The sequence below is a fragment of the Xenopus tropicalis genome, chromosome 8 (assembly GCF_000004195.4).
Source record: "Xenopus tropicalis strain Nigerian chromosome 8, UCB_Xtro_10.0, whole genome shotgun sequence".
NCBI lineage: Eukaryota > Metazoa > Chordata > Amphibia > Anura > Pipidae > Xenopus > Xenopus tropicalis.
The window spans coordinates 48,837,447-48,860,807 of record NC_030684.2 but is presented as its reverse complement, the minus strand read 5'-3'; the positions used below and the strand labels follow the sequence as shown (position 1 = coordinate 48,860,807).

At 38.7% G+C, this 23,361-nt stretch overlaps 1 protein-coding gene across 1 annotated transcript in view; it reads left to right on the top strand.

The window, feature by feature from the left end:
• Positions 1-23,361, top strand: part of thoc2 (THO complex 2) — an 80,412-nt gene that overhangs the window by 12,322 nt on the left and 44,729 nt on the right. Inside the window, exons 3-10 of the mRNA XM_004916871.3 lie at positions 1,730-1,821; positions 4,771-4,822; positions 8,097-8,167; positions 9,233-9,354; positions 21,091-21,224; positions 21,915-22,081; positions 22,179-22,271; positions 22,979-23,134. Of these exons, the coding sequence (XP_004916928.1) occupies positions 1,730-1,821; positions 4,771-4,822; positions 8,097-8,167; positions 9,233-9,354; positions 21,091-21,224; positions 21,915-22,081; positions 22,179-22,271; positions 22,979-23,134 (887 nt within the window). The remainder of the gene's footprint in view (positions 1-1,729; positions 1,822-4,770; positions 4,823-8,096; positions 8,168-9,232; positions 9,355-21,090; positions 21,225-21,914; positions 22,082-22,178; positions 22,272-22,978; positions 23,135-23,361) is intronic.

Below are 23,361 nucleotides of genomic sequence, written 5' to 3'. Positions count from 1 at the left end.
TGCTTGCACCCGAGCGTATTCCATTCATTCGGGTGCAGGCACAAGTAGCAGGTGTAGGGCTGAATTTTCGGCACGCGTTTTTCCGCTTGCCGAAAAAATCAGCCCTACGCCACGTGTGGCATCAGCCTTACATGCTGCACAGAATACTATCTGAGAGGATTCCCCAGTAGAGGTCAGATCATTTCTTGTACCTTATTAAATACATATTTGCTTCCCATTTTTAACTTTTTAATTGGTCTTCATTATTTATTTGCTATAGTTTTTGAATTATTTGCCTTCTTCTAAATCAGGGGTCCTCAAACTTTTCAAACAGTGTGCCAGTTCACGGTCCCTTAGACTATTGGGGGCCGGACTATAGTTTGGAAAAAAAAAAGCATCAAAAAATTTCCATGCACACTGCACATATCTTATTTGTAGTGCAAAAAGACATGAAAGAGAAATACAATATTTAAAATGAAGAATGGTGTGGGCCTGCTATTGGCTGATTATAAAGAAATTATTTAATGAGAGTTTTTCAAACTTTGATATATAAGCCTCCAAATGTAGGATATGTTAGTAACGGAATAGGATCCCAATACTTTTGCAAGTTGAATTTTGTGCTTATTTACTTGTAGAGTCAGCAATACAAATATAGAGTTTTAATGAAAGGAGAAGATGGTTAAAATTTCAGTGTTCAGAATTGTATACAAAGAGAGAATTGTGACGAAGAGGTTTGTGCCTCTGTATTGGGGGAATGTTTGACACTGGGCTTGCTGGCAGTTTCTCAATATAAACATTTTTGGGATGTCATGTTGTGGAAACAGCAGATATTTAACTTACAAGGTAGCACCCCACTTTCCGGTAGGGAAAAACCCCTAATTCAGTGGCCTGCTTCCTGCTGGGAGAAATGTGGATGCGGGATTCAGTAAATGTTGGGGTTCTGCTCTGCCCCACCGTATCGGCGTGTTCTGCAGCATTGCGCGGTACTAGCTAGGGAGGAGGGAGCGGGGGCCGGGTAAATGCCCGCGGGGGGGCCACATCCGGCCCGTGGGCCGGGTAAATGCCCGCGGGGGGGCCACATCCGGCCCGTGGGAGGGTTAATGCCCGCGGGGGGGCCCCACATCCGGCCCGTGGGCCGTAGTTTGAGGACCACTGTTCTAAATCCTTGCAGCTTTCAAATGGGGGTCACTGACCCTGGCAGCTAGAAAGCATTGTTGTGTGAGGCTGCAGTGTAATTGTTATTGTTACTTTCCATAACTTATTTCTCTATTCAGGTCCTCATTGATTTAAATATCTGTCTCTCGTTTAAACCACTCCCTTGTCGATAAGCTAATTTGGAACTTAGCAACCAGATAGCTGATGAAACTCCAAATTGGAAAGCTGCTAAACAAAAATTGAAATACCTAAAAAAAACTACTAATTAAAAATGAAGACCAATTGCAACCTGTCTCAGAATAGTACTCTCTACATCATACTAAAAGTTAACTCAACCCCTTAAAACCACACACAACATTCTATAGTGATGTTTTGAGATATTGTGTCTATTTTATAGAAGAGAAACTCTCTCATTCTTATTAATACCTTGAGAAAAGACAGGATTAGCCTAACAGTGTCTAGTTTTACTTTAGTAACTTTGTTTATAAATGACATGTTTTCCTATTCAGTTGTTTTGACTACTTATAAATCTAAAATATGTAAAATATACTTTTTCCTTCTCTAAATAGAAATATTTATGTATTTTCTCTTGTAGAAATTCAGCAGGTCCTGTATGAATTTGCATGTCAAGTTGTTAAAGGAAATTTGAAGCAGGATCAAGTTTCTGGTGTTCTCGCTGAAATAATAGTAAGTTAATACATTTTTACATTTGAGCAATCTTTTACTGTTATGTGTGAGTGCAAAGCAATAGAGATATAGAGGCCATCTATCAATATAAAGGATCTCAGGAGCCTCAAGCATGGCCTGTGACAAATAAACTACTGCACATCATACTTAATGTTGGTTATAACACTATAATATAACCTATATAAATCACACTTTCTTTTGTATATCTTAGAGGAAACCATGTTTAAGGTAGGCACAGCATGCTAGTTTGTGCAAACAAACATTGTGAATGATTCCACTTTTTGTACAAGCACTCCTTTAAATCTGTTCAGGCAGCTGATACTAATGGGTCCTTTAAAAATCAGGGGGTTTCAATTGAGCATTAAGGGGATGACTGGCTGACATTGCTGGCCTATAATGTGTAATATTGTATTTGCTTCTGTGTGAAGCTTTATAGTCACAATGATTAATTGCTTTTATATCTCTCTTTTGAAGCTACTGTGATTCATTTATAAAGGTCTGGCATATGTTCCAAATAACGTGTTTCCAATAATCATAAAATCCCCGTAAACATAATACAGTGCTGCTACACTTGCAGATTTAGAATCCCCTTGATCACTGGGAGAATGTTGTTTAGCTCTATTTGTCTGACACAGCACTTATGCTGTATTGGAGCTATCAGCATTTTATGCTCAATACTTCAAAATCAGTCTTTTATGCACTGGGGCGAAAATGCCAAAGCCCTCCAGTGACAGGCACATGTCCAACATCAAATTAAGGGTAATACCACAGGGAGGGCACTCACGATATAGAAGGAAATATTGCCTGGGTGCAGTCTTCACAGGTATGTACAGGAACTCAAACAGACTGGCCGCTCCACACAGGACTTAAGCAAATTGAAGAAATGTATTCACAAATTATAAGAAAAGACTGAGAAAGGCTGGGATACCAGCCGAAACGTCAAAGTTACAGAACTGATAGTGGGACAAACCTAAATACAACAAGTGGCAGGAAACAAGAATCATGACGTGAATGTGACATGTAAATTGCCAGACTAGTGTACTTCAAAAACATCAAATAATACATAAGAAACAAATATACAAAAAATAATAAAATAAAACTGTAACCATGTTTCTTACACAGCGTGCAGCGATTCATCCAAATATATGCATCAAACTAAACCATATCACAAAGCCATCAAGCAGCGAAGTGCGTGTCAGTACGTAAAAAGTCAGTATGTAGACAAGACCAGCGACCATAACATCATATAACTTCAAGAAGTTAAGAAAATCTTACCAGAAGTTCAGAAATATTGCCAGAGTTCCATGACCATACAAAAGCGTTTTTTATAAAGGTCATGGAACTCTGTTGTAACTTTTAATTTCATCATATTTTACAACAGGGGGTATATTATTTATTATAATACACAAGCTTCAATGAGTGTTTATGTCACTAAGCACCGATTATAACTAGTACCGTTCATAATGTTAAAGGAATACTGTCTTGGGAAGACATGCTTTAATTAAACACATCAGTTAATAAAGATTACCAAGCAGAATCCTGCATTCAAATCATTCTCCAAAAGCGCATACAGATTTTTTTTCATTTTGAAATTTCACATGGTGCTAGCCATATTCTTCATATTCCCTGGGTGCCACAACCATGTGACTTGTGCTCTGATAAACTTCAGTCACATTTTATTGCTTAGCTGCAAGTTGGAATGATATCACCCCACTCCCAGCAGCCGATCAGCAGAACATTGGGTAGGCAGCAAGATAGCAGCTACCTGACACCTTCATGGCTAATAGAGGTAGATATCAGAATAGCACTTAAGCTGGTCATGCAGCACTGATATTATTGTGCCAAACAAGGTGTCATACAATATTCAGTGTGTATGGTGGATCGACGAGACGACTGATATCGCAAAAGCATTGGATAATGGTCATCGATCGATCGGGCGGCACAAAAGATTTTGATCAGGCGCGGTTGATGACCAAGAAAAAGCTTTGTTTAGGGCTGAATTCTACCTCCACATCTGACGGTTCAGCCCTGAACTTTAGTGGATGGTAGGAACGATCTTTCCTGCGACCATTTGTCGTAAAGATTGTAATTGTAATGTGTATGACCAGCTTTAAGCTGGCCATGCACTTTCAGATTTGAGTCTTTTTCCAACTAATGTTCAGATATTGATCATACGTTTAAATGCAGCTATCTGAAAAGAACATTCAGACTGAAATTGTAGCATAAAGCCCTAAAATTAACAAATGGGAGGATGCTTTCAGCATATAGTTGGCAGACGTAATCGTATGAAAGTTACCTCCTGGAAATGCATTGTAGGTCCCCCCAAGGATATCGTCAGATACACAATACATGCACAATGTAATGATTTAATCATTATCCGACCGGAATTTTCTAACCTGGCAGATGAACTAAACAACCAACCGACATGGTTTGAAAATTTTCAGAATGATAATTTGGAGCCCACATAATGATCTGAAAATCATATGAATCTGTGTTTCATGAGATTTTATTGGTGTATGGCCAGCTTTAATAGTAAAAAATCCAAGTCCAACTTGGAACTCCTCAAGTTACATGGGAGTATGAGAAATAATAGGTTACCTAAAAGCAGTTATAAAGTGTATCGCTGTGTAAAATTCATGACCGAATCCTTTTAAGGATATAATTTACAGGATTTTCATGGCTCTTGTGCATTATATAGATCCATTGGCTTATAACCAGAAAATTACATGTTGACTAACTGTTGAACAATGCTTTATTGGAGGGGCATTCTGTGATTCAGAGCTAAACAGCTGAGGGCTGAAGGTTTAACATAATTGGCTTATAAGCAGGTGGGTTGTGTTAATTATGTCATTTGTTGCTTTTTAATGTACAAAGGTTCAATAGATAATTGCTAATGTACACATATGTAGATATTGGCTGTTTAATTCTAATTAAATATTTATTTTTCAGGCCTTTAGAGATGACATGCCCTCGGTCTTAGCAGATGTATTTTGTATTTTGGGTAAGTTCCAGTCTCATGAATTAGCCTGCTTTTATAATATACTTTATATTTTCTGCTGCCTGTCTTTAAAAAAAAAAACTAAATGACTAATAGTGAGTAGGTAGAGGTGGGTGGCGACAGCATATTGTCTTCTGCTGAGATTCCTTCTGGAGAAGCAAAAGATTTTGCAAAACAGTTGTGTAGAATTATTGAAAAATTATTCCCTCCCCCATACTTAGTTTCCTTTGCTGTTTTTAGCTTTAATTGAAAACCTTTAGAAATAATTTACAGAGAAGTATACACAGTAGGGGCAGAGTCACATAGGGAAGATCATCTTTTATTCTCAGCCTGCGTTTCCAATGAATCAGAAGCACTCCCATTTTATATAGTTGGGTGACATACTTGCCATCTATATGAATTAAACCTTCTAGATTTGTATTGGAAAAGTCCATTTACTTTTTCCTTATGTAGTGTATGCACACTATATACAGTGGTGTGAAAAACTATTTGCCCCCTTCCTGATTTCTTATTCTTTTGCATGTTTGTCACACAAAATGTTTCTGCTCATCAAAAACCGTTAACTATTAGTCAAAGATAACATAATTGAACACAAAATGCAGTTTTTAAATGAAGGTTTACGTTATTAAGGGAGAAAAAAAACTCCAAATCTACATGGCCCTGTGTGAAAAAGTGATTGCCCCCCTTGTTAAAAAATAACTTAACTGTGGTTTATCACACCTGAGTTCAATTTCTGTAGTCACCCCCAGGCCTGATTATTGCCACACCTGTTTCAATCAAGAAATCACTTAAATAGGAGCTACCTAACACAGAGAAGTAGACCAAAAGCACCTCAAAAGCTAGACATCATGCCAAGATCCAAAGAAATTGAGGAACAAATGAGAACAAAAGTAATTGAGATCTATCAGTCTGGTAAAGGTTATAAAGCCATTTCTAAAGCTTTGGGACTCCAGCGAACCACAGTGAGAGCCATTATCCACAAATGGCAAAAACATGGAACAGTGGTGAACCTTCCCAGGAGTGGCCGGCCGACCAAAATTACCCCAAGAGCGCAGAGACAACTCATCCGAGAGGCCACAGAAGACCCCAGGACAACATCTAAAGAACTGCAGGCCTCACTTGCCTCAATTAAGGTCAGTGTTCACGACTCCACCATAAGAAAGAGACTGGGCAAAAACGGCCTGCATGGCAGATTTCCAAGGCGCAAACCACTTTTAAGCAAAAAGAACATTATGGCTCGTCTCAATTTTGCTAAAAAACATCTCAATGATTGCCAAGACTTTTGGGAAAATACCTTGTGGACCGACGAGACAAAAGTTGAACTTTTTGGAAGGTGCGTGTCCCGTTACATCTGGCGTAAAAGTAACACAGCATTTCAGAAAAAGAACATCATACCAACAGTAAAATATGGTGGTGGTAGTGTGATGGTCTGGGGTTGTTTTGCTGCTTCAGGACCTGGAAGGCTTGCTGTGATAGATGTAACCATGAATTCTACTGTCTACCAAAAAATCCTGAAGGAGAATGTCCGGCCATCTGTTTGTCAACTCAAGCTGAAGCGATCTTGGGTGCTGCAGCAGGACAATGACCCAAAACACACCAGCAAATCCACCTCTGAATGGCTGAAGAAAAACAAAATGAAGACTTTGGAGTGGCCTAGTCAAAGTCCTGACCTGAATCCTATTGAGATTTTGTGGCATGACGTTAAAAAGGTGGTTCATGCTAGAAAACCCTCAAATAAAGCTGAATTACAACAATTCTGCAAAGATGAGTGGGCCAAAATTCCTCCAGAGCGCTGTAAAAGACTCGTTGCAAGTTATCGCAAAGGCTTGATTGCAGTTATTGCTGCTAAGGGTGGCCCAACCAGTTATTAGGTTCAGGGGGCAATTACTTTTTCACACAGGGCCATGTAGGTTTGGATTTTTTTTCTCCCTAAATAATAAAAACCCTCATTTAAAAACTGCATTTTGTGTTTACTTGTGTTATCTTTGACTAATAGTTAAATGTGTTTGATGATCAGAAACATTTTGTGTGACAAACATGCAAAAGAAAATCAGGAAGGCGGCAAATAGTTTTTCAATGGTTCACTGGGGACTTTAGTAGATGATAAATCAGATAAACTGGAGCAGTTATGCTTAGTAATGGAATGGAATGGAATGCACCATGCAAAAAAACTGCAGACCATATTCTTGGGGGTAATGAGCCCCTGACTACAAAATATCTTCTTTAAAGGAGAAGTAACGGTAAAAACTAAATAAGCTTTATCAGAAAGGTCTATGTAAATACAGCCATAAGCACTCACAGAAACACTGCTCTAAGTCCTCTATCAAAAGAAACACAGGATTTATTTTATTCTTTTGTATACACATGTTCTTCTGTGTCAGACTTCCTGCTCTTAGAACAAAGGAAACAGGCAGGAATCTACTCAGTTTGCTGCTCTCTCCCTCTCCCCTTCCTCCCTCCCATCAGATTTTGCTCCCCTTGCAACTCTGTATTATCTGAGCTGCAGCACTGAAGTTACTAAGACCAAGCTAAAATGGCAGCTGCTATCTTAAAAATAGGTGCCTTCTAGGGCTGTTTACTTAGGTATGGTAAAACTTTCTGCAGAATAAATAAAGTGTTCTAGGTGGCACTCATGTGGCTAATCTATTGGCATTAAAATGCCTTTCCTTCTCCTTTAAATTATACTGGTGCTCAGAATTTTCTGATTCCTGTTTCCCCTTGTTATCCATGGTTAGAGACTTTCTTTGCATGTCTACTTCTGTAATATACTGTCCTCATCTCTTACCCTGTCAACAATTTAAAGAATGCAGCTGCATAAAGCAAAACACTGAAATAAGAAAGGCTAAGAACTTAGTAGTTCTGTTTAAATATATTTTTTTCTTCAAGTAAATCTTGTTTCTTTTCCCCCAACATTTGTATGAGCTTAAAATGAATGGCTTGAATTGATAGTTGTAGAAAATATTGTGCTGGTTTTGATGACAATTTTCCCTGATCTTTGTTGACGGTGGAATAAAAGTGCAGATGGCAGCTGAGCTATTTATCCCCGTTTGCAATTTTGGCAGCACAGAGAAAATGCAGCGTTTCTGTGAACTCTTATTACCCGTTTTTACTTACATGTGCATTATTTTAGCTGAACATCCTGATATGAAAAATGCCTTAGTGAGTGTACTTGCAGATAAATGTCTTTTGTTTGTTTGATTTAACCCTTCATTATAGACAAGCAGTTGAGCAGAGAGGAAGGTATAATCAATAAGGTTTATCTTGTGACTTTATGCAGATATAGAAACAAGCTCTTTGGAAGAAAAATGGAGACGAGACCATTTTACGCAACTAGTATCATCCTGTTTGGTAAGCTTGCATTTAATTTTAATATAAAGGGATACTTAAATAACTTATAGCAAATTTGCTGCTTTACCTCAGTAAGCAGGGGGTCACGCTATATACAGTACATGGACAGATTTAGGCTGTGGCCCTTCAAACTGGCAGCATATCTGGGGCTCTGTGATGGGTCTACCCGATATCTGGCCGAAAATCAGACAGCTTTTATTTTTTTATTGGATCGAGGATCCACTTAGGTGGGAAAATTGGATCGAGCATCCACTTAGGTGGGCAAATTGGATCGAGGATCCACTTAGGTGGGCAAATTGGGAAAAATCTGCTGGTTTGGTAACCTAGCCATACGAGTTGATCTTATAATGTATGGCCAGCTTAAGTGATAGTACAGTCTTGTTCTGTGCTAGCATCAGCATCAAACCTTGCTCCATTTATGTGCTAGTAGAAACAAGTTGTGTCCATCTACTTACCATCAGTTTCTGGTTGGTGAAGCAGTGGTGCCTAAGACAGACAAGTATTTCTGATAGCTGAAAGGAAGGGGCTCTCTTCCATAGCAGCTGTTTCAGACACCTAATGGAGTTTAAATATGTCCCCCATGGCAATCACTGCTTCACTGTAAAGCAGAGCAGCAGTTATTACATATAGGACAACAGTATCCCGTTATTTTTAAATCAAGGGTTTATGCACCCAGTTCTAGAAGCATTGCCCATAAGTAAATGCAGCAAAGACAATATTCTCTTGGGATAATCCTATTTGGCTCTCAATGGGTGCTGATAGCTTCAGGAAATAGGCAAAGAGCCATGTATTTAGAGTGAGTTCCCTATATTCTTTGCATGTATATTTTTAACAATTAACATTAAGGGATGTATATAAAAAGTTTACTTTGGTCACTTTAAAGTTTAAAAACAAATGTTGTGCCTTTCCCAGTAAGCAATATTCTCAGGCAATATTCACTTCCTGTTTATTGGACTGTAGTTTAATAAGCTGTGCAAATGGCTGAAATGTGTTTGGTCAGGAAAATCAAATCTTCCTCCATGACAAACCTTAGCATAAACTATATTCATATATGTCTTTTTTCAGTATTTAATCTCAGACACGATTCTGAAAGAGCGATTGGATCCAGACACGCTGGAATCACTGGGGCTTATCAAACAGTCCCAACAGTTCAACCAGAAATCTGTGAAAATAAAGACCAAACTTTTGTAAGTAGCTTGCTGAAACCTAATCTAAAATTATAAATGAATCTAAATTATAAATAATCTTTTGATGGTATAAAATGAACCTCTGCTCAACCTCAAGCTTGAATGCAATGTTAGGCTACAATATTAAATAGTTACATAGTTACATAGGGTTGAAAAAAGACCAGTGTCCATCAAGTTCAACCCATCCAAGTAAACCCAGCACCCACAACCCCTACCAATCTATACACTCGCATACATAAACTATAAATACAACCACTAGTACTAACTGTAGATATTAGTATCACAATAGCCTTGGATATTCTGATTGATCAAGAACCCATCCAGGCCCCTCTTAAAGGCATTAACAGAATCTGCCATTACCACATCACTAGGAAGGGCATTCCACAACCTCACTGCCCTCACCGTGAAAAACCACCTACGCTGCTTCAAATGGAAGCTCCGTTCCTCTAATCTAAAGGGGTGACCTCTGGTGCGTTGATTGTTTTTATGGGAAAAAAGAACATCCCCCAACTGCCTATAATCCCCTCTAATGTACTTGTACAGAGTAATCATGTCCCCTCGCAAGCGCCTCTTTTCCAGAGAAAACAACCTCAACCTCGACAGTCTCACCTCATAGTTTAAATCTTCCATCCCCTTAACCAGTTACACGTCTCTGCACTCTCTCCAGCTCATTAATATCCTTCTTAAGGACTGGAGCCCAAAACTGCACTGCATACTCAAGGTGAGGCCTTACCAGGGACCTATAAAGGGGCAAAATTATGTTCTCATCCCTTGAGTCAATGCCCTTTTTTATACAAGACAGCACTTTATTTGCTTTAGTAGCCACAGAATGACACTGCCTGGCATTAGACAACTTGTTATCAACAAAAACCCCTAGATCCTTCTCCATTAAGGATACCCCCAACACACTACCATTCAGTAGATAGTTAGCGTTTATATTATTTCTACCAAAGTGCATAACTTTGCACTTATCAACATTGAACCTCATTTTCCAGTTTGCTGCCCAGTTATCTAATTTTGTCAAATCGCTCTGCAAAGCGGCAGCATCCTGCATGGAACTTATAGTTTTGCACAATTTTGTGTCATCAGCAAAAATAGAAACAGTACTGTCTATGCCCACCTCCAGGTCATTAATAAACAAGTTAAAAAGCAAAGGACCAAGGACTGACCCCTGCGGTACTCCACTAACCACACTGGTCCAATTAGAAAATGTTCCATTTGCAACCACTCTTTGTACTCTATCCTTCAGCCAGTTCTCTATCCAATTACAAATATTATGTTCTAGGCCAATATTCCTCAATTTGATCATTAAAGGAACAGTAACACCAAAAAATTAAAGTGTATAAAAATAATTAATATACTATGTACTATTGCCCTGCACTGGTAAAAGTTGTGTGTTTGCTTCATAAACACTACTACAGTTTATATAAATACCCTGTTGTGTAGCCATGGGGGCAGCCATTTAAATTGAAAAAAGGAGAAAAGGCACAGGTTACTAAGCAGATAACAGATAAGTAGCAGATTCCCATTGTATTCTACACAGTTATCTGTTATCTTCTTATGTAACCTGTGCCTTTTCTCCTTTTTTCAATTTAAATGGCTGCCCCCATGGCTACACAACAGCTATTTCTATTAACTACAGTAGTCTTTCTGAAGCAAACACACAACTTTTACCAGTGCAGGGCAACAGTACATTATATTTTAATTATTTTAAAACATTTTTATTTTTTAGTGTTACTGTTCCTTTAACCTTCTGTGAGGTACTGTATCAAACCCTTCAGCAAAATCTAAGTAGATGACATCAACTGCCATTCCAGCATCAAGGTTCCTGCTCACCTCCTCATAAAAGGCGACTAAATTAGTCTGGCAAGATCTGTTACGCATAAAACCATGCTGGCACAATCTAATAGTATTGTGAACTGCAATGTATTCAAGTACCCTATCCCTTATTACCCCTTCCAAAAGTTTTCCTACTACTGATGTCAGACTAACAGGCCTATAGTTTTCAGGCTGAGAACGGGATCCCTTTTTAAATAACGGCACCACATTAGCAATCCGCCAGTCTCTCGGCACCATGCCAGACCTCAATGAATCCTGAAAAATTAAGTGAAGAGGTTTGGCAATCACAGCGCTCAGCTCATTTAACTCTTTTACTGCCAAGCACGTATGGCATACATGATGGCAGTAAAAGGGCTTAAACGCCAACGACGTGTCTCATACGTCGTTGGCGTTTAAGCGCTGCCCTCTGCAGCGGCGGCATGTGCCGCCGCTGCAGAGGGCTTCTAACAATGACAGCCCCCCTGGGCAATGTGCCAGGGGGGCTGTCATCAGGGTCCTGCGAGCCGATCGCTCGCAGGACCCTCCAGGAAGCAGCAGATGCGATCGCATCGCATCTGCTGCTTCCTGCTTCCTCCCTCTCCCCCAGCGCCGGCCCAAATGAGGAAGGAGGCGATCGGTCTTCAGGAACAGGTAAGGACTTTTTTTTTTTATTGCATTTACACACTTTTACACACTTATACACACATTTACATACATTTATACACACTTACATACATTTACACACACTTACAGCACACATTTTAGCATTTTTTTATTTTTTATTTTTTATTTTTTTTTTTTTCATTTTTCACACTTTTATACACTTATTTACACTCATATACACACTTACACACTATCACACAACTTTTACACATGTACACACATGTATACACAAACACTTTGGTTTTTTTTGTTTTGCTTTTTTTTTTTTTTTTTTTTCATTTTACCACTTTGTTTTTATTTTCTTTTACCTAAAAACTGTTTATTTTGACAGCGTAACTATTGGATCAGATATTCTGGCCACTAATTACACTGTCATGTAACTTATTTTGTTGTTTCACTGATTTGCACAATTTTTGTGGTTTTATCACATTTTATCCCTATATAAGTGTTCCTGATCTGTTTTTAGCGTAGCTTTGCCAGGTGTAACTTTGGTGTACAAAAATAACTTTACCTATTTTGAATTCATCAGAATGTGTACTTTCCAAAAATATATGGTTTTCTGGGGGTCACTGTATAGTTAGGGGGGGTTACTGCACATAATACACTGACAGGGGGCTCTGTGTGCAAAAGCTGAGCTGGCAGGCGAGAAATCCTTATGCGCTATTTTCATTTTGGGTTCAGTACATACCGCAGACTTTGGTATATCTATGCATATTGGGCATCAATCTGTTCAGTAGACCTCTGGTGTTCCTATTTGGGGTGACTTGCCTTTGTACGCAAGAAATTGTGTGAGATAAATGCGGCAAATTGCAACATTTTTAGGCGATTTTCTGAAATCTCATAAAAACCGATAACTTTAGGAAAGCTTTGCGGCTTGGTACTTTGGTGTAGAAAGGACTCTTTACCCTTGTTGGATTTGTCAGAATGTGTACTTTCCAAAAATATATGGTTTTGTGGGGGTCTCTGTATAGTTAGGGGAAGTTTTGGCACATAATACACTGACAGGGGGCTCTGTGTGCAAAAGCTGAGCTGGCAGGCGAGAAATCCTTATGCGCTATTTTCATTTAGGGTTCAGTACATACTGCAGACTTTGGTATATCTATGCATATTGGGCATCAAACTGTTCAGTAGGCCTCTGGTGTTCCTATTTGGGGTGACTTGCCTTTGTACGCAAGAAATTGTGTGAGATAAATGCGACAAATTGCAACATTTTTAGGCAATTTTCTGAAATGTCATAAAAACCAATAACTTTAGGAAAGCTCTGCAGATTGGTACTTTGGTGTAGAAAGGACTCTTTACCCTTGTTGGATTTGTCAGAATGTGTACTTTCCAAAAATATATGGTTTTGTGGGGGATCTGTATAGTTAGGGGAAGTTTTGGCACATAATACACTGACAGGGGGCTCTGTGTGCAAAAGCTGAGCTGGCAGGCAAGAAATCCTTATGCGCTATTTTCATTTAGGGTTCAGTACATACCGCAGACTTTGGTATATCTATGCATATTGGGCATCAAACTGTTCGGTAGGCCTCTGGTGTTCCTATTGGGGGTGATTTGCCTTTGTACGCAAGAAATTGTGTGAGATAAATGTGACAAATTGCAACATTTTTAGGCAATTTTCTGAAATGTCATAAAAACCAATAACTTTAGGAAAGCTCTGCAGATTGGTACTTTGGTGTAGAAAGGACTCTTTACCCTTGTTGGATTTGTCAGAATGTGTACTTTCCAAAAATATATGGTTTTGTGGGGGATCTGTATAGTTAGGGGAAGTTTTGGCACATAATACACTGACAGGGGGCTCTGTGTGCAAAAGCTGAGCTGGCAGGCGAGAAATCCTTATGCGCTATTTTCATTTAGGGTTCAGTACATACCGCAGACTTTGGTATATCTATGCATATTGGGCATCAAACTGTTCAGTAGGCCTCTGGTGTTCCTATTTGGGGTGACTTGCCTTTGTACGCAAGAAATTGTGTGAGATAAATGCGGCAAATTGCAACATTTTTAGGCGATTTTCTGAAATGTCATAAAAACCGATAACTTTAGGAAAGCTTTGCGGCTTGGTACTTTGGTGTAGAAAGGACTCTTTACCTTTGTTGGATTTGTCAGAATGTGTACTTTCCAAAAATATATGGTTTTGTGGGGGTCTCTGTATAGTTAGGGGAAGTTTTGGCACATAATACACTGACAGGGGGCTCTGTGTGCAAAAGCTGAGCTGGCAGGCGAGAAATCCTTATGCGCTATTTTCATTTAGGGTTCAGTACATACTGCAGACTTTGGTATATCTATGCATATTGGGCATCAAACTGTTCAGTAGGCCTCTGGTGTTCCTATTTGGGGTGACTTGCCTTTGTACGCAAGAAATTGTGTGAGATAAATGCGACAAATTGCAACATTTTTAGGCGATTTTCTGAAATGTCATAAAAACCAATAACTTTAGGAAAGCTCTGCAGATTGGTACTTTGGTGTAGAAAGGACTCTTTACCCTTGTTGGATTTGTCAGAATGTGTACTTTCCAAAAATATATGGTTTTGTGGGGGATCTGTATAGTTAGGGGAAGTTTTGGCACATAATACACTGACAGGGGGCTCTGTGTGCAAAAGCTGAGCTGGCAGGCGAGAAATCCTTATGCGCTATTTTCATTTAGGGTTCAGTACATACCGCAGACTTTGGTATATCTATGCATATTGGGCATCAAACTGTTCAGTAGACCTCTGGTGTTCCTTTTTGGGGTGATTTGTCTTTATCTGATCTTTATCAAGAAATTGTGAGAGATGAATGCGGCAAATTGCAACATTTTTATGCGATTTTCGAAAATGTCATATAAATCTGCAAAATTAGGAAAGCTTTACAGCTTGGTACTTTGTAGCAATAAGAAATATTTACCCATTATAGATTCGGGGGGATGTGTATTTTCCAAAAATATATGGCTTTCTGGGGTGAATGTACTTTTTTTGTAGCATTATCCCACATAAAGGATGTAAATGTGTTGATTTTGCAGGAGCTGAAATGATAGATCATATGGGGGTATGTTCCCATTGGGGCCCCTACATGCCACATACTTAGGTAAACCTATACATATTGGGCATCAAACTGTTCAGTGGACCCCTGGCGTTCATATTTAGGGTGTTTTATCTTGGTACCTAACACTATGTGGGAGATAAGATGCTGCAAAGTGGAAGCTTTGAGGGGATTTTTGGAAATGTCATCAAAATTGCTAACTTTAGAAAAGCTGTGCGGCTTGGTACTTTGGAGTAGAAAGACATGGGTACCCATTTTAGATTCGGGGGAATGTGTACTTTCCAAAAATATATGACTTTCTGGGGTGAGCGTACTTTTTTGTAGCTTTATCCCACATATAATGATGTAAATGTGTTGATTTTGCATGAGCTGAAATGACAGAAATGACAGTATATATGGGGGTATGTTCACATTGGGGCCCCTACATGCCACATACTTAGGTAAACCTATACATATTGGGCATCAAACTGTTCAGTGGACCCCTGGCGTTCAAATTCAGGGTGTTTTATCTTGGTACCTAATGCTATGTGGGAGATAAGATGCTTCAAAATGGAAGCTTTGAGGGGATTTTTGGAAATGTCATCAAAATTGCTAACTTTAGAAAAGCTGTGCGGCTTGGTACTTTGGAGTAGAAAGACATGGGTACCCATTTTAGATTCGGGGGAATGTGTACTTTCCAAAAATATATGACTTTCTGGGGTGAGCATACTTTTTTGTAGCTTTATCCCACATATAATGATGTAAATGTGTTGATTTTGCAGGAGCTGAAATGACAGAAATGACAGTATATATGGGGGTATGTTCACATTGGGGCCCCTACATGCCACATACTTAGGTAAACATATACATATTGGGCATCAAACTGTTCAGTGGACCCCTGGCGTTCAAATTCAGGGTGTTTTATCTTGGTACCTAATGCTATGTGGGAGATAAGATGCTTCAAAATGGAAGCTTTGAGGGGATTTTTGGAAATGTCATCAAAATTGCTAACTTTAGAAAAGCTGTGCGGCTTGGTACTTTGGAGTAGAAAGACATGGGTACCCATTTTAGATTCGGGGGGAATGTGTACTTTCCAAAAATATATGGCTTTCTGGGGTGAGCGTACTTTTTTGTAGCTTTATCTCACATATAATGATGTAAATGTGTTGATTTTGCAGGAGCTGAAATGACAGAAATGACAGTATATATGGGGGTATGTTCACATTCGGGCCCCTACATGCCACATACTTGGGTAAACCTATACATATTGGGCATCAAACTGTTCAGTGGACCCCTGGTGTTCAAATTCAGGGTGTTTTATCTTGGTACCTAATGCTATGTGGGAGATAAGATGCTTCAAAGTGGAAGCTTTGAGGGGATTTTTGGAAATGTCATCAAAATTGCTAACTTTAGAAAAGCTGTGCGGCTTGGTACTTTGGAGTAGAAAGACATGGGTACCCATTTTAGATTCGGGGGAATGTGTACTTTCCAAAAATATATGACTTTCTGGGGTGAGCGTACTTTTTTGTAGCTTTATCCCACATATAATTATGTAAATGTGTTGATTTTGCAGGAGCTGAAATGACAGAAATGACAGTTCATATGGGGGTATGTTCACATTGGGGCCCCTACATGCCACATACTTAGGTAAACCTATACATATTGGGCATCAAACTGTTCAGTGGACCCCTGGCGTTCAAATTCAGGGTGTTTTATCTTGGTACCTAATGCTATGTGGGAGATAAGATGCTTCAAAGTGGAAGCTTTGAGGGGATTTTTGGAAATGTCATCAAAATTGCTAACTTTAGAAAAGCTGTGCGGCTTGGTACTTTGGAGTAGAAAGACATAGGTACCCATTTTAGATTCGGGGGAATGTGTACTTTCCAAAAATATATGACTTTCTGGGGTGAGCATCCTTTTTACTAGCTTTATCCCACATATAATGATGTAAATGTGTTGATTTTGCAGAAGCTGAAATGACAGAAATGACAGTATATATGGGGGTATGTTCACATTCGGGCCCCTACATGCCACATACTTGGGTAAACCTATACATATTGGGCATCAAACTGTTCAGTGGACCCCTGGTGTTCAAATTCAGGGTGTTTTATCTTGGTACCTAATGCTATGTGGGAGATAAGATGCTTCAAAATGGAAGCTTTGAGGGGATTTTTGGAAATGTCATCAAAATTGCTAACTTTAGAAAAGCTGTGCGGCTTGGTACTTTGGAGTAGAAAGACATGGGTACCCATTTTAGATTCGGGGGAATGTGTACTTTCCAAAAATATATGACTTTCTGGGGTGAGCGTACTTTTTTGTAGCTTTATCCCACATATAATAATGTAAATGTGTTGATTTTGCAGGAGCTGAAATGACAGAAATGACAGTTCATATGGGGGTATGTTCACATTGGGGCCCCTACATGCCACATACTTAGGTAAACCTATACATATTGGGCATCAAACTGTTCAGTGGACCCCTGGCGTTCAAATTGAGGGTGTTTTATCTTGGTACCTAATGCTATGTGGGAGATAAGATGCTTCAAAGTGGAAGCTTTGAGGGGATTTTTGGAAATGTCATCAAAATTGCTAACTTTAGAAAAGCTGTGCGGCTTGGTACTTTGGAGTAGAAAGACATGGGTACCCATTTTAGATTCGGGGGAATGTGTACTTTCCAAAAATATATGACTTTCTGGGGTGAGCGTACTTTTTACTAGCTTCATCCCACATATAATGATGTAAATGTGTTGATTTTGCAGAAGCTGAAATGACAGAAATGACAGTTCATATGGGGTATGTTCACATTGGGGCCCCTACATGCCACATACTTAGGTAAACCTATACATATTGGGCATCAAACTGTTCAGTGGACCCCAGGCATTCATATTTAGGGTGTTTTATTTGGTTACTTTATGACCTGTAGGAGATAAGATACTATAGACTAGAAGCTTTGAAGCGATTTTTAAAAAAAATCACAAATTTTGATAAAAACCAATAACTTTAGGAAAGCATTGCGACTTGATAGTTTGGAGTAGACAGACAGTTGTGCCTATTCTGTATTCCCCAGAATCAGTTCTTTCCAAAAATGTACAATTTTCTGGGATAAACCTTCTGTTAGTGGAATTTTGGCCTTGAAATCCAAAGTATGCAGTTTTTTTGGAGCAGTGCTTTGGGAATTTGGTAGTGTACTGCTGGGAGTTTTTGACCTATACAAGTGAGAAATCTCCATAAAACTATATATATTTGGTATTGGCACGTTCAGGAGACATGGGACTTTCCAAATCAGTTGTATATTCGTGCATAAAATAATTTTTGTTTCTAGTATGTGTGATTATATTATGGAAAATTTGATTTTTTTTGCATTTTTAGACATTTAGAAGCCTATATCTTGTTACAGAATTGGAATTACACAAAAATTCTACCATATTTTGAAAGCTTAGGTTGTTCTGAAAAAAACGATATATTGTTTTCCTTGGTAAACTAAAAGTCCCCCCGAGGAAAGGCCCCTAAAGTGAAACAGTGCAAAATGTTCAAAAACTGTCTGGCAATACAAGTTCCGCTTTGACCAAAATGGCTGGCAGTAAAAGGGTTAATACCCTGGGATGAATCCCATCCGGCCCTGGACCTTTGTTTACCTTTACATGTTCAAGTCTCTTTTGAATTTCCTCCCGAGTGACCCATGCGCCAGTAGCTAAATTACTAGAACTGGGCATATTAAAAGGAAAGCCTTCATTATCTGTGTCTAACCCCATGAAAAGCCTTTCCCAGTTGACACATTGCAGAGATGCCCTTATACTGGCAAAGTCTGCACGTCTAAAATTGAGTGTTTTAGTTACTCCCTTATAGCGCTGTCTCTGCAGCATTATCTCAAAGGAGACCATGTTGTGATCACTGTTCCCCAAATGCTCACCCACACAAATGTTAGAGATGAGTTCATTATTATTAGAAATCACCAGGTCCAAAATAGAGTCATTCCTAGTGGGTTCTTGAACCGCCTGAAATAAAAAGTTGTCATTTAGCATATTTACAAACCTACTAGCTTTTTCTGACTTAGCCACCCCATTACTCCAGTCAATGTCCGGATAATTAAAGTCCCCCATAATAACAACTTGACCCAGTTTTGAAGCCTCCTCCATTTGCAACAATAGCTGGGCCTCATCCCCCTCATCTATACGGGGTGGTTTATAGCATACACCAATGATCATTTTCTTTGTGACCTTTAGCCCTACTGAAATTTCTACCCAAAGAGATTCGACGTTTTCATTGGTAATGTCTTTATTACATGGCTTTAAATCTAACTTTACATAAAGACAAACCCCTCCACCCTTTTTAATCTCTCTGTCCCTCCTAAAAAGTGTATAACCATTTAAATTCGCAGCCCAGTCGCATTTATCATCCCACCAGGTCTCAGTGATACCTATTAAATCATAATTTTCAATACATGCAATAGCTTGCAGCTCCCCTAATTTACCCGACAAGCTACGCGCATTAGCCAGCATGCAGCGGAGATTATTACTTCTCCCTCTGATGTTTACATTAGCTAAGGGAGAGTTAGAGCTAAGGCAATTATGAGACTGCTTTCCTTGTAACGGAAGCTCCTTATCTGATAAACTATATGCCCCCCTCACTTCTCCCCCACAACCCTTTGCTAGTCCCCCTACCCCGTCTACACTAATTTTCCCATAGAATTCTAGCTCACCCACCCCCCCCCTTGTCTAGTTTAAACACTCCTCCAACCTCTTAACCATTCTCTCCCCTAGCACAGCAGACCCCCCTTCCATTGAGGTGCAATCCGTCAGGGCTGTATAGATTGTACCCCAAGGAAAAGTCAGCCCAGTGCTCTAGGAACCCAAACCCTTCCTTCCTACACCAAGACTTTAGCCACGCATTTAGCTCCCTAAGCTCCCGCTGTCTTCCTAAACTTGCACGTGGCACCGGCAAAATTTCCAAAAAAATGACATTGGAGGATATTAAATATTCACAATTTTTGTGGTGCACAAATATTTGTGGTGCATTTACAAACGTGGATTGCAAGTTGCACCAGTGACTTTAGCCAAGGAAACCAACCAAATCTTTCCTTTACTATTTAACTTTAGTAGACCAATGAAAACTAATTGCTGATTTGCTTCTATGGATAAAGGCGTTGTTACAATTAAAAACTTCTTAGTCAGTTAGGCATTTTGCCTTCAGTTTTGATTTTTGAAACTCCCTATCAACTATTCAGATTTGTGGGCAATAGTTTTATTTTGGGAGTTGTAGCTTTTTTTGCTACAGCTGACATTGCATGCAATCTTTCCAGTGCTTAGCTGACCTTAGTGCTCAGATTAGCAATTGTGGGATGTAAGCAGATGCTCAGCTGTGTTGCCAGATTCTGAAATGTAAATGTTTCTTTAGAAGCTATGCAATAACCTTCAATGCTACAAAAGCTCTTGTTTCTCACATTGTTTTCTAGGACTCTCAGCATAGCATTTCTTTAAAACTCTTTTATTTCTGAATTGTTTTGGCTTTTTTTTTTTTTTTTTTTGCAAAGGTCAGATTTCACTTATTGTTTTACATGTGCTTCTAAACTGGAAAATTAAATCACAGTAAAGCTTAGGTGCCATGTTGGGCTCATTGCATGCTGCTTAGAGTGCTGCAAACATAATCCCCTACTTAATTTGTTTGACATTTTTATTTTAGATTTAAGATTTAAATGTAAGGGTATTGTCAACATCACTTCAGATTCAGATGAGCGGTGAGATTAGAATACAAAATGCTCATTATAATGTGTACAAAATGACAGTTTATTCAGCATTAAAACAGTAAGGGTGATAGCATGTGGTAAGATTTGTTGCCCGTGGTTAAATCTGAGTTACTGCAGGCAACAAATTTCCTGGAAATGACTTGCCATAGTATAACATTAAGATAACTGCAAGTAAATCCTATTACTTGTGATGATCCATGTTAATCATGGGAAATTGCCTACCTTCATATCTTCCTGTGAAGCCAGATCGTCGTGAGTAATAGGTTTTACTGGTGGTCTTAATGTTATACAATGACAAGTCACTTTTTGGAGATTTGTCATTTGCAGTAGCGCAGTTAACTGCGGCCAATATATCTTACCATATGCCATCTCCCCAACTGAATACATAGGGCTTGTGCTGTTTTTTTGGCTATTGAAGGAGTATAAATATGTATGTATGTATTTTTTTTGTTTTTATAAACTATTTCAAAGTGTACACAGAGCTTCATTTTGTCACTTTATTCTTTTTTTGATTTGCAGTTATAAGCAACAGAAATTTAATTTATTACGTGAAGAAAATGAAGGCTATGCAAAGCTGATCACAGAACTTGGACAAGATCTTTCGGGAAGCATAACAAGTGATTTAATTCTTGAAAATATTAAATCTTTAATCGGTAAGGGATGGAACAAGGCACTAAATATTGTATTTAAGTAGCTAAAGATTTTTCTGAATGTCACTTTTTACTTTTATATACTATTCCGTGAACGCTTCTGTGAAAAAGTTAATTGGCAGCTTATCATTTTGCTGTTAGTACTACCCATGTGTTGTGGCTTTTTTTATCCATGCACTGTAGTTGCAGTAGCCTTCAATTTTGTTTTGGTTTTGTGCATACCATAGCATAGAGCTTCATTAAATTCATCTGGAATCATTTCGGGAATACAATTTTTAAAAAACTTGATTAGGTATAAAATAAACCCAATAGGATTGTTTTTCCATCAATATGGATTGATGCAGCTTGGTTACTAGCAAGTACAAGGTACTGTTTTATTACAGAGAAAAGGAAAATTATTTTTGCTTATAGAGGATTCTACAGGAGATGGCCATCCTGTAATTCAGAGCTTTCTGGATAAAAGGTTTCCAGATAAGGGATCCTAGACCTGTACAAAGTCAATTATGAGCTGAAAAGCACTTATGCCTATTAAAGATAGCCTCCTGTATACATTTTCCGCAATATCTTCATAACAATATATACAGTTCCAAGTTGCATTGTGTTTTCTGACATGACAAGGTTTATTTTGAGGAGCTTTTGTGTTAAGTTATGGGATTTTTTTCGACTAACCCAAACTGGTGTGCTTCTCTTTAGGATGCTTTAACCTGGACCCCAACAGAGTGTTGGATATCATTTTAGAAGTTTATGAATGCCGCCCGAACCATGATGATTTTTTTGCGCCATTAATCGAATCATACATGTGTATGTGCGAACCTCAAACACTGTGTCATATCCTTGGATTTAAATTCAAGTTTTATCAGGTATTAAAACACCAGATTTTGTTTTCTGTTTCTGAACGCTGAAATCTGTGCAGCCCATTCTCTATAGCACTTTTTAATCTACCTTTGTTTACTGCAGGAACCCAGTGGAGAAACCCCTTCTTCTTTGTACAGAGTAGCAGCTGTGCTTTTGCAAAACAATCTCATTGAACTGGAGGATCTTTATGTGCATGTAAGTTTAATGTGGCGCCTTTTTTTTTTTTAATTTATAAACAAATTTATAGCTGCCACTTTTAAATCCCTGTGTAGTAGGCTATAATAAAGCAAGCCAACTGCAGGTCCAAACCCAACTTTGCAAGTTTTCATTCCAGCAATAGTCTACTTGAATGAAACATTTACAATGCAAAGGGTATATTCATTGGATTGAGGTATCATAAGTTCATGGAAATTTACCTAAGGATCTTTAAGAATAGTGTTATCCCACTTTGATAACGCTAGCAGTGATCCCCAACCAGTGGCTCGTAGGACCATGTTGCTCACCAACCCCTTGGATGCTGCTCTCGGTGCCCCCAAACCAAGTAGTTATTTTTGAATTCTTGACTTGTTGGCATTAAGGTTGAATAAAAACAAGATTTACTACCAAATAAAGCCTCCTGTAAGCTGATAGTGTGCATAGAGGCTGCCTAATAGCCAATCTTAGTCCTTATATTAAACCTCCATGAAAGTTTATGATGCTTGTGTTGCTCTTCAAGCATTTTTACATTTGACTGTGGCTCATGAGTGAGTAAGGTTGGGACCCCTGACATTAGAATGATTATATAAAAGAAGTCTGTGAAGTCACTGTTCAATAAAAACGAATTAAGAAGCTACATCCAACCCATGACTCTACAGGTAGACTGTTAAATACAGTTGGTAAATAACTGCACTGTGTTGTTTCAGCTTCTTCCAGCAGAGAGTACCATTATTGAGGAACACAAGAGGGAAGTGATAGAGGCCAAGCAGATTGTCAGGAAGCTTACCATGGTGGTCTTGACCTCTGATAAAACTGAAGAAAAAGATAAGGAAAAAGAAAAGGATGAAGAGAAGACAGAAAAGGTATCTTCTTTGACCACCGTTTGTTAAAATTAAGTTTTGCTTTAAATGATAATCTTAGCATCTCTTCAGTAACATTATTGGTTTGATTTAGTTTTTTATTTTGCCATTCTCAATCTAAGGATATTACATTGTTATTACCCCACCCCCATAAGGGTAAATGTAAATATGTTTTGAAGTTGAATAATAATTTTTGGACCTACTCTGTCTCATGTAATGTGTAGATGCTC